Source organism: Natator depressus, chromosome 1 (assembly GCF_965152275.1).
Source record: "Natator depressus isolate rNatDep1 chromosome 1, rNatDep2.hap1, whole genome shotgun sequence".
In the NCBI taxonomy this organism is placed as follows: Eukaryota; Metazoa; Chordata; order Testudines; family Cheloniidae; genus Natator; species Natator depressus.
The window spans coordinates 49,494,104-49,513,445 of NC_134234.1; the positions used below are offsets into that span (position 1 = coordinate 49,494,104).

General features: G+C 41.2%; 1 protein-coding gene across 3 annotated transcripts in view; it reads right to left on the reverse strand.

Moving 5' to 3' along the window:
* The window catches only part of LOC141991234 (putative tRNA methyltransferase 9B), an 85,825-nt gene that overhangs the window by 32,839 nt on the left and 33,644 nt on the right, over nt 1-19,342 (reverse strand). For all 3 annotated transcript variants that reach the window (XM_074959520.1, XM_074959512.1, XM_074959529.1), the window contains 2 exons: nt 3,522-3,718; nt 54-227 (listed from right to left, as the gene is read on the reverse strand). In XM_074959520.1, coding sequence (XP_074815621.1) covers nt 54-227; nt 3,522-3,675 — 328 coding nt within the window. In that variant the 5' untranslated portion in view covers nt 3,676-3,718. The remainder of the gene's footprint in view (nt 1-53; nt 228-3,521; nt 3,719-19,342) is intronic.

The window sequence follows — 19,342 nt, forward strand, 5'->3', positions numbered from 1 at the left end:
GGATTATCCTTTGAAATTTTGGCCAACAGAAATTGCCAATGTACAAAACTTACCAGCAATGGATAAGACAGCATCAAAACACTCATTCCGATATGGCAGGCACAGACTATGACACACCATTACTTCATGACCATCATTTCGTGCCGACTCCACCAAAGGGAAGCAGTAATCACAGCCCAGCTTATAGGTTTGAGAATTGATATGAAGGTATTTGCCATTTCCACAGCCTGAAGTTGTAAAATAAAGAGGAGAAAAGAGTGTCTTTCAGTTTCTGTAAGCAAGAGAATATTCTCCTGACATGAGCAATGAAATGTGCCAGTGTCTGACCTCAATAATTTGAAATTCTCTGCCCACTTAAAAAAAAAAAAAAAACAACCAAGATGACATCATAGTGGAATTTATTGTGGCTTGTGATCATTTTAGCACAATGAGCACAGACTGTTCCTATCTGTCAAACAGTGGGCTCTTTGCTGTGTGACGTTAAGTGATGAGATGGGTTTGGTAAAGAGCATTTATCTTGGCTTTCTTGTGGCATACAGAATCAATAACATTTATGTTAATGACGCTATTACACTTCTGCCTGTAAAAGACCAAAAATACTGTATTAAAGCATCATATGGCAGCAGCACAGCCTTGAATTATTCCTGTGTATTCAAACAAACAGATAAATTAGAAGGCTAAATAATTAAATCACTATCAGACCAAGCTGTTAAACCCATTGTTTCCTTGTTATCTGCTGCTAATTGCTGTTGCCATGACAACTGGAACTTTCTTTGTCTGATATCTCCCTGCAGTTTCTTCTTTATAACTATATGCTTTTGATGTGGAGATGTACAGCCTTCCCACACTACAATAATTCTGTGTTGAAATAATGTAACAAAACTTTTGACAAACTATTTTACTGCTAACATTTTCATCTGGGGCTCAGGTATCTGAATCCTTATACTATTAAGTCTGATAGTTTGAAAAAAATCTAAGAAGTTACCAAATGTGATTTCTCACCTCTTGCTTGAATGACTGTCATTGAAATCACAGATCAAATTAAGAAAAGGGAGTGAAGTGCCTTGGGTTAATATAATAGCCTTTCACTTCTGGAGACCTCAGTTCAAATCCTCTTTATGTCACAGGCAAAATTCAATTTGATGGTTCATAATGCTATGTATTTGTTCACGTAAAAGGATGAGGCCTATTTTATAGTGCCCTTCTCCGACCAGACCAGGCTTTGCTCTTGCTGAGTCAGCTCACTCCCTGGATTAATTCTGTCTGAGCTCTCTCAAGGAATCCAAAGAAGCAGTTTCCAGCAGGGTTAGTTGATTTATTTTAAGTGTTTTTAAACAAATCAAAAAACCTTGCAGACTCTTCCTTCAAAGTCTGTGGAGACCAAGTAGTCCTTTTCCCCAAGTTTGTCCCGCACACCAGTAACTTCAGTAACCAACATTTCCCGGCTCTTACCTCGGAGGCTTAGCAAAAAAAAAAAAAAAGGACCCTACAATATCTCCCTTCTGTCCATGTGGTTCCTGGAGCAATTCTTCTGTGTAGTAGCTCCCATAGCAGTCTACTGAGGGCATAGCCCTTGGTCCCTCAGCTTTCTGGAGGTTGTTGCAATCCCCTTCTCCATTTCCTTCTGCCCTCTTTTTCCAAGAGTGAGTTAATTAAGTACCAACTCTTTCTCAGGTGCAGCAGGTGGGGCTAATCAGCCAGCCAGCCACAGGTCTCTGGCCCCAGAGGAATGGTATCCCTTATGTTTTCACAGTTCACAATACACTAAAAACCACTATGAAATTAGCTCAACCATTCATGAGAACACTCAGAAATAAGAGAGACATGTAAAGCAGAAAGCCCAGTGTGCGCACACAGAGCAATGTAGAGAATTCTGTGTAACATCAGACATTACATGTTTGGCCCAAGCCATTGTTATTGATATTTCACTTTCATTAACACCCTAAGAATTGAAAGGAAAAAAAGAAAGGGGCTGGACAGATGATTTTCGCAAACTGAAAAAGGAGTAGAGAAGCTATTTATTTTTAGTTTGAATCCAGCACAGGTCATGAGCTGGCCATATCAGACTCCTGTTTGGTGGTCAACGTGAAATCCTTCCATGGTCTTAGTTCAGTTTCTAATGGGGAGGTGTCCATATCACTGTTAGCATCCTTGTAGACAATGGTTACTTCTTAAAGAATGAAGGAGGACAGTGGCAAAAATACCAGCTGGCCAGCACCTGTTGTCCCTGCAGGCACGGAAGCACATTGGCACGGCAGTATAGGGAAACTTGCCCTGGCACGGTCCATGCTTTAACTTTAGAAAATAGAAAATTTCAAATTCCAGAGTTATTTATCCTATATTAAACTTTTCATATCCACTAACATCTTAAAATAAAAAAGGGAAAATTATTTGCAACATTATTCAGCTATTTAGTCCTTTCATACTTTCCTTTAATAGTGGTGACAGGACATTCACCTCCCAAGTGCCTCCTTATGGCTGGGTGTGATACTGCAGGCCTTTCTGGCCTCTGGTGCCTTCAGTAGGGTGTCAGCCTTTCTTTGTAGGTCTTCAGAGGCTAAGCTCTCCGGCCAACTTACACAGTCAAATGGATGAGCCCCTTTTGGGGTAGCAAAGAGTTCAACACACTGCCTGCCTTCAGCAGGGTCTTCAGCCCCATCTCTGGGCCCTTTAAATCCTGCCCTGCCTTTGGGATTCTAAGCCTTGTCCCCTTCTTGAGTCTTAGACCACTTCACCAGTGGGAGAATCAGGGCCCACGCACTATTCCAGGTCCCAACCCAGAGACACTATCAACAGCAGTTGCCTCCAGTTCACTGCTGCTAGCCTGGCCCTTTTCCCACGTAGCCCCTTTTTCTTCACTCTTACCTAAGGGCTGAATTTCTCAGATCTTCTTCCTTCTCACCAAATGCAAATGCTACCACAAACCATCCTCTGGTTCTCTCAAGCTCCTGTGACCAAGAAGAAGCACCCTTCCTTGCTCTTCTGGTCCTATTGACCTGCTAAGGCCCTGTAGTTCCTTTTAGCTGAGCCTGCTGGGCTGAGATTGGCTGCTTCTGTGCAGCCTCTCTAGGCAGGCCTGGAGGACCCATCTTCACTACTCCTTTCTTGGGGCAGAGTATGGTAGAACCGTGGGCCCTCCAGCGAGGGGACACAAAGGCCTGGTACACTCCTTCACAAGTAGGTAATGGTAAAAGTTGCACAGCCACATGGCTTGTACGTATGTATGGATGGCTCTGGAAGCAGGTCCATTATAGAAGAAAGAGGGAGAGCAGGCAGCAGGAGGCAAATTTGATAGGCAGCCAGGCTATGATGATTAAAAGCGTACCTGCCAGCTCCAAAACACACTCATTTGCAGATGAGCACTCATTTCAAACCCTGCAGCCTAAGGCAAGGTGACCCTGACCATCCCAAAAAGTACTACTTAATACAGAGAAGAGGCATGCCTGGGTTTGATCACTATCAACACTAAAAAAATAATAGTTTTTTTTAAAACAGTTGTCATACTCAAGAACCCAACTTACCAATATCAGCAATCAGGCTGCCTGGTTCCTGATCTGAAAGGAACTGTTGTACCTTTGGCCAAGCCTTGTAGCGTGCATCATGGAAGTGAGGAGCAATTTTCTCATACACTCTATGGACGTGGTCCTTCTCCAACTGGCTTGCCTCCTTCTCCATCACAAAAAGGCTACACTAACTCATTGAACCCAGTGCAATAGCCCTAAAGAAGCAGAAAGGGAAAAACAAACAAACAAACAAAAAGTCATCTCAGAAACCTGTGTGGTCTCGTTTTCTAAAATACAACCATAAAATTTTAGTAGTATTATGCAATTAGTTTTGAATCTCCATTTACTACTTGGGATGAGTTATCATCATAAACAAAGAGAAAAAACTGGGATTTTTAAGGCAAAAAGCATTGTTTAATCTGTGTTGCTTTCTGACGTTATACAACATTGTATGATATAAATAAGTGTTTCACACTCAAGACCTGTCCTCATGACTAAGACTTGCTAATTTTGCGTCCAATTCAGCAACACTTACTCACATTTTTCCTGGGAGAATTCTGCACCAAAAAAATTTTAAAAAATCTGTAAACAAATATTTCAAAATTCTTCAAAATTCAGCATATTTTATTTGTCAAAATAACACAATATAATCACACCAGTTTCAATTATTTTAGTAATTTATTTCAAAATATCTGTCAGCAAGTATGTATGTAACAATACAGACAACAAAAAAGTTTCAGGAATTTTTTTTTGACAAATAGATTTCTTACTAGGCATATATTAATACAGAACTGAGTAATAATTCACTTAAACTACAGTACAGAACCGTATTTCCCACACCTCTCAGAAGCGGTGCAAAGGACTGGGGTAGTCAGGGGTAACAGAGGAGCTGAGGGAGAGGGAAGTAATTCCTGGGAAGGAGCCAGGGTATGAACTTGAAGGGTTGTTGGGTATGGGTGGGAAAAGCATGGAACAGGTTTTTTGGGGGGGTGGGGAGGGATTGTTAGGGAGCGTCCCCATGCAGACCCTGGCTGACCCCTAGCCTCTCCCATTCGGTCAGGCACATCTGCCCCTGTCACCATGTGTCTCTGGGCCCCCACTCAGCCATTCTCTTACCCCCTGTAGCTCTCCACACACACACCCCGCCCATGTGGCCCTGCATCTCCACTCCCATTCAGCAACTACCCCAGTCTGTTCTCCCCCACTAGCCCTTATGAGCCCTTGTCCAACCCCCCAGCAGCCCCACGCTGTCTCTCTCTCCATAGACTCCATCTTCTGACCTGGCCCGACAGGCACTGTGAAGAAGGCAAGCTCTTCCTTTTCCCTATCATAGCTGGGGCTTGGCAGGAGCTGCTGCTCTGTTCTAGTGCCACAGCACCCTCTGGTGAGCAAAAGGTGGAACTTCAGCAACTTTTCAGCAGAAGCTATTTTCTGCAAAAAATATTTAAAATATGCATGGCATATGAAATGTGTGCGCACAGTGGTGTAGAATTCCCGCAGAAGTATCCCATGGTGTAAACAATACTTTAACAGGACTATCCAGCATAATTTCAAGGTCAGAAACAGTGGCAAAATCAGGGCCATCGCCACCAAGAAAATCCTTTAATAACATCATTGCTGAACTACAATCCCTGCATGCTGATGGAAGTCATTACAACTACCAGAGGAGACACCCACAGCCAATTCTAGTACACTCTGCACTTCTGAGCCACAGCAATCCATCCTTTTGTCACCTTTAGATTGGATTACTATGCCTTGACCTAGAACAGTGGTTCTCAACCAGGGGTACACAGTAAAATAAAAAAAAAAAAATTGTTCTGATGCTGATAAAGCACCCCGCCCATATCGGAGGAATGTCCCTAACGAGTGTTAAAACCACCAAGGTTATAAAGTAGAGACACCCAGGCACTGGGAAATTAGGGAGGATACAGAGAGAGACTCAATAAATGGTAAAATAAGCTCTAGCCAGTGTTTTTATGTTGACCATCTGCATAAACGGAGAAGGTCACAACTAATAATCTGTTATAATCTGGGCATGAAAGATAAAATGTAAAAAAAACTTGGGCAGAAAGAAGGACACATAGGTGCCAGTATGTAATTGGTTAAAATTTTTATTTAGGAGAGTGGAATAATGTGATAGTTTTACATATATAATGTAAATGAAAAACAATGCTCTTTGGGAACCATTTCCGGACGACAGTGCAACATCAAGCTGCTGGAACTCTGACCCCTCTACATGACCGGGATGTGCAGAGGCATCGCCGGGAACCCCCACATGAGTGGATCCTGACTGGCCATCAGATGAAATTTGTCTGTATATAGGGAGTGGTGAGGATAAGATATTTGCTTGGTGTGTATATATTCGTGTGTGTTGATAACAAATAGAGGTTTAGAGCACAACTGTGTAAGGCTTTTTCCAAGGAAAAGTTTCCACAGACCCATAAAGTATAGGCGGGGTGCCATAAATTAACCAGGTCACGCCTTGAGCTCTAGGTAGGGTATAGGCGGGGTGCCCTAAATTAAGTGGGTAACATACTGTTCAACATATTCATAAGTGATCTGGAAAAAGGGATAAACAGTGAGGAGGCAAAGTTTGCAGATGATAAAAAATTACTTAAGATAGTGAAGTCCAAAGCAGATTGCAAAGAGTTACAAAGGGATCTCACAAAACTGGGTGAATGGGCAACAAAATGGCAGATGAAATTCAATGTTGATAAATGCAAAGTAATGCACACTGGAAAACATAATCCCAACCGCATATACCACATATACAAAAGGATGAGGTCTAAATTAGCTGATATCACTCAAGAAAGAGATCTTGGAGTTATTGTGGATAGTTCTCCAAAAATAGCTGCTCAGTGTGCAGTGGCAGTCAAAAAAAGCTAACAATGTTAGGAACCATTAGGAAAGGGATAGATAATAAGAGTAAATAACAACATAATGCCACTATATAAAGCCATGGCACCCCACACCTTGACTACTGCATACAGTTCTGGTCACCCCATCTCAAAAAAAAGATATATTAGAGTTGGGAAAGTTACAGAGAAGAGCAACAAAAATGATTAAGGGTATGGAACAGTTTCCATATGAGGAGAAACTGAAAGGACTAGGGCTGTTCATCTTTAAAAAAAAAGAGACAACTAAAAAGGGGGATGCGATACAGGTCTATACAATCATGAAAGGTGTGGTGGAAAAAGTGAATAGGGAAATCTTATTTACCCCTTCACGTAACACAAGAAGTCACCCAATGAAATTAATAGGCAGCAGGTTTAAAACAAACAAAAGGAAATACTTCTTCACAATGCACAACCGGTGGAACTCGTTGCCAGGGGATGTTCTGAAGGACAAAAAGTGTAATCTGGTTCAAAAAAAGAACTAGATGATTTCATGGAGGACAGGTCCATTAATGGCTATTAGCCAAGCTGGTCAGGGATGCAACATATGCTCTAGTTGTCCCTATGCCTCCGTTTGCCAGATGCTGGAATGGATCACTCAGTAATTGCCCTGTTCTATTGATACCCTCTTAAACATCTGGCATTGGCCACTGCTGGAAGACAGGATACTGGGCAAGATGGACTATTGGTGTAACCCAGTATGGCTATTTTTATGTTCCCAAGAAAATGTCTTAAAGCATAGGAGTGGGGTGGAAAACTGGTTTCTCATTGTGGAAGACCATTATTGTTCTCTTTAATGTAAGTGATGGTGTCTAGATAATGCAATGATGACTACCTTAGAAATGCATATACAAAGAAACAGAGAAATAGTAATGACCATTAGTTGTCTCTCTTTAGTCTTTCTTACACAGCAATATGTTCCTCTTTGGCTGTTACAGAGGCTTAAGATCACCATCCTGTAAGCACGTATACAGGTACTTAACTCTGCATGTGTGAGTAATCTTGCTGAATGTGAATTCAATGGGACTATTCATGGGCCTAAAATTAAATCACATGCATTAGTGTATGCAAGGAGCTTTGGAGGAGAAGGGCTTTTTAATTACTATTATTACTCTTCATAATAACCAAACTGCTATAGGAGCTTGTTGAAAAAAAAATGCCTTCAGAAAAATGCAGGATGAAATAGTTGAAATGCTCTGCTGGGGGTAATTTCAAGGGGAAGATGATGTACTGTCAAATATATTGAGAGAGAAATAAAAAGGGAAACTGTTCCTTGAAGAATCTGCAACATCATTTCAAAGGTTTGCTATTGGTTTATTACACAGGAGGAAATAACTTGTAGACTGATATCAGCCGAAGGGAGTGACGGAAAGGTATTGTTTATTTTATGTTTAAAAGCAGGAGTTTAAGTTTTCAAGTTTGTGCCTGCTAAGCACACCTTACTTTCAAACGATGAACATCCTAAGACTTGTTCCCTATTTGAGACACATTAAAACAAACAAATATACAATAATGCAAAAAAAAAAAAAAATAGGTACGTGACAGGTAAAAGTGAGAAACAAAGTTTTACTTTAGATGTGAAAAAAAAAAAAAGCAAGAAATTTCAAAATAATTTAACAAGTATTCTGTGTAAAAATGCCCTCTCCTCTGGAATAAGAAAAGGAAAATTAGAGGAAAATGTAATAGGAATTATGAGTACTTACCAGCTGGAAGAAAGAAAGAAGCACCATCTAATTAGAGAATAGCCACTTTAGGACTGGTTTCAGAGTAACAGCCGTGTTAGTCTGTAGGACTGTGGCTGCTTGTCTCTGCCAAATGTAAAGGCCCAATCCAGAAACGCATTCTGGGAATAAAGTTCCTGTACGTGGGGAGAACTAGTAGGAACTAAGCAGTCACTAAGCAAGAGGCAGCTTCTGTGGTGTACATATTATGTAATATCAATTATATTTGGACTGTATGCTGTTCATAAGCAGGGCTTTTGAGAATGTAAATACTTTATTTAGTACACAAACACAAACCATTACCTTATACAAAATAAAATATACTCCTCTGAAGGATTGGGTGAAAAGTAAAATTAAGAGGCACACAGCACCAGTTCACCTTGATCATTTGTCTCAATCTTTTGCTAAATTTGGCACAATTTTATTGAAAATGAGATTAAATTGGTGCTTATCAAACAATTTAAGATTCATTATAAGCGGCTGTCTTCATACGTGATTATTTCTTACTTATGTATGTTTTATGAAACCTACGACTGTCCTCATGAGATGAAAGCCCCCAAAAGCCTGAGTTACCTCACTTTGTTTGGGGAACTAGGACAGAAACGCCAATTCACCAGCTCACCAATCCACTCAGCTATAATGCAGTCCTGCCCCATCCCAGTGTGGGGAGGTTGTAGTTGGACTTCTGGATCTAGAGCAGAATTTGTTCCTCTGTGTGCTGCAATTTCTATTTTTCTGAAAGATTTCTTGAAATTATTTTTAAATAAAATGGTCGGATTTTCTCTTTTTGATCTTAATCAAGATATAATTCTCCACTTTGGGTAGAGGTCAATGACGTCAATTTGACTAGCTAAACTATGACTTAATCTGGGCTGTAAAGGCTGGAATTGTTAATGTAAGGGGGCTTCCTTCTGATACATGGCCTCTTTTAGAGAAACATCTTCCACTGACAGAGATTTTCCAAATGTAATGAGTAACCCCAAATTTTATAAAATGCCAATTCTTATTTGCCTCAGAGCTACCTGTGAGGTCTCTCTGTCCCCTCCAGATTATAAAATTATTAGTTAATTGAAATTCTTATCACTATTTGAATGCTTGTGGTTATGGAGATAGTTCCAGGAGTGAATGTTGTCAAGGATGGTGCAAATCTTGGGCAAGATCTTACCTTCAGCTCAAGAGCACTTAGTACAAATCAGAAAGGGGAGGTGCAAAGGTAGCCTAAAGCAGGGGTAGTCAACAGGCGGACTGTGGGCCAAATCCAGACCGCCAGATGCTTTTCAATGGACCCTGAAATGTTTTTATTTACTTATTATTATTTTATCTGGAGTCTGGACCTTGACTATACCTTGACCAAGAAATATGGACCTTGGCAAAAAATAATTGACTATCCCTGAAGCCACCATTACACTTTACCTCCCACCCGAGGGCTACTTTGCACTGGTCCACCCCTCCTCCAAGAGAAGTTTGGAACAGCCTGCAGAATCCTACGAGACCTGGCTGCCTAAGGTCTCAACAAACCACTCTGGCAACAGGACACAGAGACGCCTTCCCCCGTGTGCTGACTAGAGAGGTGGCATAAGAGCAGCTGCTAGCCAGCTACACAGGGGAAATTTCCAACAGCAGGTAAATTTGTTTTTAGGGTAGCTTTGTACCAGCAGAATGGTGCAAAGCTGGCCTAATGCACTTAAAAAACCAGCCCAACATCTCTGACATAGCTATTTTACTACTTTGTGAGAGAAGGTGACAATCTTTTTTGCTCTCCATTAAATAGGTATTATTACCTTGAGCATTTTTAGAACTGTGTAATTTTTCTCCTTATCTTGTACCTGTACCAGCAATGTTCTTGTCTTAAAAATGATAATATAAGCGTAAAAATATGCTTGTACAAAGATGACTGTGGTTAAAAAAAAATAATAATAAAAAGAGGGGCATCATGTGGCTGGCACTAAGCAAATAGGGTCAGGTTTTGCCTCTCCTTCCAACAGAAAGAGGGCTGGGCTGGTGGCAGATCCTCAAAATCTGGTACCAAGCTTGGTTGTTCACTTCTTGGGTTCACTTCTTAGGTACAAGTAACCATTTCTGGTGTGTCCCCCCCCACCCCCGCCTATGTTAATTTTATGATCACCAATTTTATCATCATCATCATCATCAGGGGGGTTTTATGGGTGTTTAATGGTTAAAACTTAAAACAGAAACCCTAATTTTATTTAACTACAATTATGACAAAAATTGGATGGCCTGCCCAATTCATTTGTCATCTAAAGAGAATTTTTATAAAACACAATGGCAGCCGCCACTGGTAATTAACAAGCCTATATAACCCTTGCCTGCCTGATCCAGAAACATAACCAGCAGAGGGACTTGTATAATTCAACTTCACTTTGAGACACTGCAACAAATCTTAGTGTTTCCAAGAAAGCTGATGCTATTCTGGACATATAGATCATAACAAATGTGAACAAAAAACAAACCAACCCCCAACAGGCAGAGAAAATGTAATATAGTCTTTCAAACCATTCTGCAAATCCCTCTTCAGTAAATCCATGCAGAGTGCAGGGTAGAAACATGCCAAAGTGCCAAATAGTCAGTACAATGCCACATTTTGGACATTAGGACAGCTAAGAAAGTATGAGTATTAATACCAAGTAAATGGACATAAAAATGCATACCCAGATTATAGCAGACTCTGACATTGCCGGATAACAGCATGCCAAATGGCATATAAATTTTAAACACGGCAACTACTGCAGAGGCTTGGGGGCACCATCATCCAACTAAATAAGCCCCCCAAAATGCACTTCCATCAGAACAAGCTGTGAGCCTGACCTGCAGCATTTCTGTGAAATTACAAAATCAAATTCTTTGTCATGCAAAACCCCAAGTGCCTAAATTAAACTCTGCACAGTGGTACACCGCTTTTTAGAAAGTCAAGTTCCAGCTGTTTGAGACACTGACAAATTTGTTTGCAATAAGTGTTTTCATTTAATAGTTTTAGCTTTAAGAAGTAATTTCATAATCTCTTTTGATGGTACAGAACCTTATATAGTAACACATTAAAAAGAGATGGACAGGAAAATAGGGGGCACCTCCATACACTCCTACAATTTATTTACATGATCAAATGTGTATACAAAGCCATAGAATGATCAAGCTTGAGATTCTTTTATTTTTATCCTATACAACAGTGAGACATGTCAGAGTGAAACAGTAATTGGATTATCTTGGATTGAATGCTACAGTGCTACTTTGTACTATTATAAAATGGGCATGTTTATACAAATTAAAAACTAAAAATAATAAACTGTATTTCATAAGAATTTTGCACTTTTTCTTCCACAGTTCTTTTTAAAAAATCTCTCTTTACATGCTGCATTATGGCCAAACCCTCCGACACCCTCCCCCCGCCCACCCCTCTCCCACCAAGCCTGAAGCATTGAAAGGGGATTGTGCTGCTAGGAACAAAGAAAGGAAGTCGTTTTCAGCTTCATACTTAAGCATTTATGCATGCATTTTCCATTAACCGCACTAATATTTACACTCAGAATCTGCATTTTGCATAGCTGAAGTATACCTGAAAGATTAAAGTTTATAAGAAATTTCAATAACCAATGAACCCACATTTACATTTTCAATGTTTTGTGGGGGGAAAAAATCTTTAGAGGGAAGAAAATATAAGATGAGCCTCTGATCACTGAAGACTGAGTCTTTTTATAGATTGCAGTATTGTTGTAGCTGTGTTGGTCCAGTAAGAGATATTAACAGCCCACCTTGTCTCTCTTTGCATAGATGCAAACACAGTTAGTCAATTTACTAAAATAGTATGTGACATGATTGGCATCCTTTGAATTGTCTGAGACATATACAAAAATCCTTTGAAATAGTTGTTAGTATAGAACCCTGTATTTAAAAAACAAAACAAAAACCTATGTACAAAAGTAGGCTGACCAGATTATCAAGAAACTAAACGTGGTGAATTTTTCATATTCTGAGCTCTCTGTTTAGTGAGATGACTAATGCAATCTGCATTTCCAAGGGCTCTTCAATACGTGACATTTTCAGATAGAAATGTGGACCCAACTCTCCTCTTAGCAATCATTCAGATAACAAGGATTACAAACCAGTTTGTTCTGTGACTTGTGCAAGGGGGTGAAAGTGCCCACGCCATCACTACAACAATATAAAATTAACATGACACACATTCAGTGTATTAAAAGCAGGCTAACTAATAGGTCTCAAATAGTAGTTGTAAACAGGGACTCATCATCAAGCGGGTATGTTTCCAGTGGGGTCCCGCAAGGCTCAATTCTTGGCCCTATGCTATTTAACATTTTTTATCAATGACCTGGAAGAAAACAAAAATCATCACTGATAAAGTTTGTAGATTACACAAAAACTGTGGGAGTGGTAAATAATGAGGAGGCCAAGTCTCTGATACAGAGTGATCTGGATTGCTTGGTAAATTAGGCACAAGCAAACAATTTGCATTTTAATACAGCTAAATGTAAATGTATATATCTAGGATCAAAGAATGTAGGTCATACTTACAAAACAGTAATGTGTACTACATAAATCCTTATACTTTCCATTTCTGGTTTAGCTGCTTAGATTTGGCATGTTTTTCTTTCCTTCTTCCCCCTTCCCCACAGGCACTGGTATTGTAGGAAGGCTTTTGAGCAAAGGTGGATTTTGCAATGGGATCTGAAATCAGTAAGGGATTAGGCTAATTTGGATGTCATCCAGCAGAAGGTCCCACAGATGAGGATCTTTAGCTGAAAATGCTCTTCCTCTGGCTCATGAAAGTTTCAGTCTAGGACTTAATTGCTTCATCCTTCCTGATGAACACAGCTGCCTTGGTGGACAATAGATGGGTTCCAAGATAGTTGTGTCGATACCATATCCTGCCCTGCCTTATGTGACATGGATGTGTGTTTTGAGAGGTTATGCAAACCTAGCTGGGACCTAAGTTCCTTCTAAGCTGCACGGCCACACAGCAGGCTATCAAGGGCCGCACAGGAAGGGAGAGGCGCCCGTCCCCCATCCTGGCCCAGCCCAGGCGAAGCTGCCATGGCTGGGGAGAGGTACCCCTCCCACAGCCTGGCCTAGCCCCACTGGAGCTGCTGCGTCTCAGGAGAGGAGCGTCTCCCCCAACCCCGAGCTGCTGCAGCAAGAGAGGGCTGTGGGAACTCCTCTCTCTCCCTGCTGCCCCAGGACAGCCTGCACCCCAGAGCCCTCACCCCCAGCTGGAGCCCTCACCCCCCAACCTCCTGCTCCAGCCCTGAGCCCCCTCCCGCATCCCAATCCCCTCATCCCTGGCCCCACCCCAGAGCCCACTCCCCCACCGCACCCCAACCCTCTGCCCCGCCCAGAGTCCCCTCCCACAGACTGTCCAAACCCGTTGGCCCCAGCCCCACCACATCACCTCCATATTGGTGCACACAACAAAACTCATTCCGCACATGGACATAAAAATTAGAGGGAACGTTGGCTGGGACATGATCCTGAAAGGTGCTGCCTTCCATCACATCTGAGTGCAACAGGAGCAGAGGATGAGTAGCCCCAAACAGGATCAGGCCCCTAGTTCACAATGAGGCATTGCCAGTGTCGACAACAGTCTATCCCTGTGGAAATGTCTGTGCCACACCACAATATTACAAGGAGACACATAAAAGGGAAATGATGACAGAGTGGGCGACACATAGGTAGGGGCCTGTCAAGGCTGAATCCCCACTCTGCCACTTTGAGTACAGAAGGTGGGGGCCCGCAAGGATGCTAAAAAATTAATACTTGCGACTCCAGGCTTATATTAAACTCCCAAGGCTACAGCTTTTCTCTAATCTTGGCTTGGTGAACGCTGTCAGCACCCAAATGCAAAAAACCCCCTTTGACCCAGATGGAGCACTTGGGAATTCCTCCCTGTGGGATACCCTCAGCCCTTTCACCTTAGCACAGAGGAGATCCACAAGCCAAAATAAAGAAATAAACCTGATCGCGTTTATCTAAACATTCCCTATCCAAATGATTCCTTCTAGGTATGGAAGACAATTTTTCAAACCTGGTTCAAACCTTACACAACATTCCTGCTTATAGCATTGCTGCTCCATGCCCCTGCAGCCCAGAGAGAACAACAGACAAAAGGAAAGTTTGTTTCCCAATTTTAAAAAGTTCTAACCCACCCATTGGCTCTTTTAGTCAGATGCCCATTATTATTATTAAAACCTGAGGGACTTTTTAACCCTTTACAGGTAAAGCAAGTAGAAAACAGCTACCAAGAGGGATTTTACAGCTAACTGGCTGGCTGGCTGGCTGGCTGTCCACCAAAGGGAGCTATCCCCCTTTATTTATCAGAGGGCTACGGCCAGACTGATTACTGTTGGATTGTGGCCCTTTCACTTGGGTTCAGAGAAGCTGTAAGGAAAGAAAAAAAAGTTGCCCCTAATTCATGCAGAAGTAACTAAAGCTGCTTCCTGGAGGCAGATGGCAGCGAACAAGAGGAGAAAACATTGCCAGCTGCCCAGGTAAGCAGCTTCCTCTCCCACACCCATGCAGCAGACTTCAACAACTGCACATGCAGGATCAGGGCCTTCCTTTGTTGATACAGCTTTGTTCTTGTTCTACTACTACAAACAAATACTGTTTAATGTTCTTGTTAATCCACCCCATACGTGTGATGATATGGCACCTCTAACAAATCTACCTGCGTCTTTTTGGATACAAAAGATTTATAATGCTATTGGATCATCCGCAATCTCATCTGTGTTTTCTGATCTCTGTTTGATCACAGCTGTTATTCTGGAGACAGCAGCAGCAACTCCATAGTGAAGGCTGCACGGAGATCAGACTTATTGGAGCATGTAGGAGTAAGGTCAAATAAGCTGCCCACTCCCTAGCTACCCCCCTGATTCTTACTCTAGCCATTGGTGGATGATAGGGGCTCCTTGCCAGATATTTTCCCTGTGAGCAAGTGGGCAGAAAGGAAATGGACCTTCCTCGCTAAACCTACAACCAGTTTAAAAAGGGCATCTCTATAATAAAAGGGTTTGCACAACTTTAGTCAAACCAAGTGCCGTATTTTATTTGTGACAGTTGCTACTTTTGTAATGCAACAGCTCATTTGTTTGCTTCTGAAATAAAATGTTTTAAATAAACACGTCACTACATGCCCTATTTGATTACACAGCTTTCAAAAGCATATAGTAAATGGAAACTCAAAGCAGGTACAAAAACAGCAATTACGATTAGCAGTAATGAAATAGAAGTCGATAACCTGATGTCTAAATTATGTTTAAATTGTCATAAAAACATAAGCTAGTCTAAAAATGAAACCATTGCCCATCTTAGTATATCTTTTGTAAAACAGCTCCATAACAGAAGGTTCTCTTGCCACCTCTGCTCTCTATCTGCTAGAATATTGATTTATACCATACACACTAAAAGTAAAGTCGAGCAGGTAGCCAAGGGGCAGCAAAGATCAGTATGCCTAATTGACAACAGACAAAACGGGGAGGGAGGGAAGAAAAGTGTATGACGAAATATATAAACAAGATGAACAGGAAAATGCCTGGAAGATGAAAGATGGGAAATCTAATATATGTAAGGACTGAAAAGAGAAAGTTCAGCAGCTTAGAAAAAAATAAATCTTAAAGGTGAAATCCTGGTCCCATTAAAGTCAATGGCAAAATTCCCATTAAATTCAATAGGGACAGGATTTCACTTAATTCATTTACTTAATTAGGGCCTGATTCTACCACCTTTCTTGAGGCCCAGTAATAATGGGACTACTTATAGACTAAGTTACAAACCAGTGATATTCAGATATCGGAGGTTCAGGAGCCAAATTTGCAATCAACATTACCCAAAAGAGGCACAGTAGTGTGAATTTACCATAGTACAATTCATATTTAAACAGCATGACAGGGGAAATATTTAGTTATATACATAAAAAAACTAAATATTTCCCATCATGCTGTTTAAATATGTGTATATATTATATATATATATATATATATATATATATATATATATATATACACACACACATATATATATATATATATATATATATATACACACACACACACATATATATATATATATACACATATATATATATATACACACACACACACACACACACACACACACACACACACACACATATACACACACACAATTCTCAGAGCAAATAAGTTAATAACTTAACCAACTAAGTTATCAACTTGCACTAATAACATAGTAAAAGCATCTTTATTGATTAATAATTAAATCACAGTGTTTTAACAACATGTGCTGTAAAAAGCTGCAGGAGACACATTAAAGAACCACTTGCGGCTCGTGCACCGCAGTCTGGGAGTAACACTGATCTAACTTAAGGGTGGCAGAATCAGATCCTCAACTGGTTTATAGAACACTTATCTCACAACAGTGTCTGGGACAATGTACATAATAAACCAAAAAGTTATATCAAACTAGAATCTATGTCCATCCACCCCAGCATACAAAAATGGATCCCAGTCGTGAAAATACTTGAAGCATGAAATAGCCTCATAGACTTCAACGGGACTACTTGTGCACGTACGTGTTTGTGGAATCTGGGCCAAAACAGGGGAAATGAATATAAAAGGAAAAATAAGTTTTGAAGCCAAAATGATCAAAGGTGGACTAACCTGAATAGCTTTGTTCAGGATGAGAAGATCAAAAGCAAACAGAGAACACAGTTGCACTGCACATTCGAATAAACTTACTGATAGAATGCTGACATTCTTTTTTATAATTTTTTCATTTTATTTGGGGGGGGATTTTGTTGGATTTTTTTCTATTACGGGAGATCTGCAGGGAAAACGTGTCAAGTCTTGCCTCAGGGGTGAGTAGGAAACCCATGGGGTCGGGGGGCAGGTTAGGTTTCAGAGCATGCCCACCCTGCACTCAGCTGTCAGCAGTGGCTCTTGTCCTGCAGGGCTGGGCCTGGCTCCCCGTCCTGGGTGTTGCCACCTGGTCCACGGTGTGGCAGCACTGCTTAGGTTTGGGCTGTCTGCCCCTCCATAATGACGGGGGGAGTGGATAGGCCAAATTTGACTGAGTGGTGCTGCAACCCTGTGTGCCAGGACATACCACCATCATTTAAATTTTGCCCCATGTCCAGCCTGTCATGACACAGGAGCAGACAGGCTATCCAGTCCCAATGCCCAAAGTGAGAAGCTGGACCCAGCCCTGAGGGACAGGAAGCTACAGGAATTTTGTTTTTTCCCCATTTTATAGGTTGTTTGTTTTATTTCATGTTGCTTCACATTTGTGAAAAAAACACTGGGCTCTATCTACTTACTGACCTATTATCCTTGAAAGTTTTGTATCTTCTGATGTACACCAGCACACAGAAAAAGAGACGGGAATTAGTATTCAATTCAATATCAACAACTTTACTGACAGGACAAGATATACATCATGGCCAAAACTGATAAAGTTAGGGACCAATCATACTCCATTTGACATCAACGGGAGCAGAACAGGACTTCAAATATTTGAGTACAGAACTGCTTTCACAATGGATTTAATATACAACCGGTACTTGAGCTTGAGGGAAGACTAGCACAGAGAAGGTGAAAGAAGACGCAAAGCAGCCTACATCCACACAGGAAGGATTATCAGAACTTGAACGGTAGCACCAAAATGGTCCAGACAGGAGATGCTAAAAAACACAGCCTGCAGGATTCCACTCTTTCAGCTGCCTTTGATAATACAACCTATGTGCCTACTGTCTTGTCCTCCACTCACAGCCAATTCCAAGTGGCTGCTATATAGATATTGACTACAAAATTACTTCTGACAGCTGAGTCACAAGGCTCTTGCTTTGTAGGCCTTGAGAATACAACATTTAACCTTTCTGCAAATATTCACTTGAAAAGCCCGAAGGCCCTTGTTGTTGGGATGAAAAACAGACAGACAAAGAGGATCATCATTTTGCAAACCCTTTCAGCTTGAGAAAGAGATAGTACTTAAAAAACCCTAGAGATCTCCAGGACAAGGAAGCTCTTCTCCACTGGTTTCTACCACACAAAGGAAATGATAGCAGCATTTCTTTTTGCCTTGAGAGAAACTAAACAAAACTTCTAGAACTATCTTCAGACAAAGATAAAAAACAAGGAAGCGCCATGAATAAACCCTGAATTACTGCAGTGAGCCCGGTCAAGACAATCACAATACAGAGAGAGAGGGAGAGGGAGAGGGAGAGACTCAAAGGGAAATCCATAAAGACTTCAAAACCAATATTTAGGCTTTAAGGGTTGTCAATCATTTGTGGGCTAAATTCTCATCTCTGACAGCGTAACTCAACAGACATCAACAGTTACTCTGGCTTCATTCCAATATGACCGAGCAAGTAATCTGGCACTGTATGTATTTTATAGAAGCCTATCAGCATTTTCACAACACCCCTCTATTTTACAGGCGTTGTAAAGCTATAAGCGAGCTCCTAAAAATTACTAACATATGGATATTGCCTTAGGTATTCACCACAAAGTTATGGGCCAAGTCTTCTGCTGGCATAAATTGACTTCAGTGGAGCTACACTGATTTACACCAGCTATAGCTATGGTCCCATCTGCATATACTATTTAACACATAACAGCTTCGTAAAACATTTCTCTGCCCTTGCCAGGGTGCTATTCAACATAATAAAAACAGTCACAATAAATGTAAAGTAATTAAAATAAAAAGCAGTTACTTGTGTCTTCAAAATATCCAAGCTGTGAGGATGGGGGAAATCCTGCTCTCCCCTCCATAGATTTGGAGGGGACCACATGCAGGGTAGCTGTTGCAATGCCAGTGTGTGAGAAGGACTAAGATTGGCGACAGCTGTATAAAAGGAATGTACCCCTTCCCAAAGCAAGGAAGTATGTATGCTGCAGCTCCCAGAGTGCTGTTGTGGAGAAATGGGGACAGGAATAGAAAAGAAAGGGATAGGACAGAGTAGAGGGGAGCCTGGGGAGAGGGAATTCACCACTTAACTATGTTCCAACCCTTTCATATCACAGATGGGAGCACTAGGTTCATGGACTGAGATTTTCAAAGCTGCCTAAAAGATACAGATTCACAATCCCAATGGAAATTGGGCATTCAGGTCCTGTAGATAGCTATGGAAACCTCAGCTCAGAAGGGCTTTGGAAAGACTCCACAGCATGGAGGAAGGAATCCACTTTCTTCCCCCTGTACAATTTCCTCAGCCAAGTAC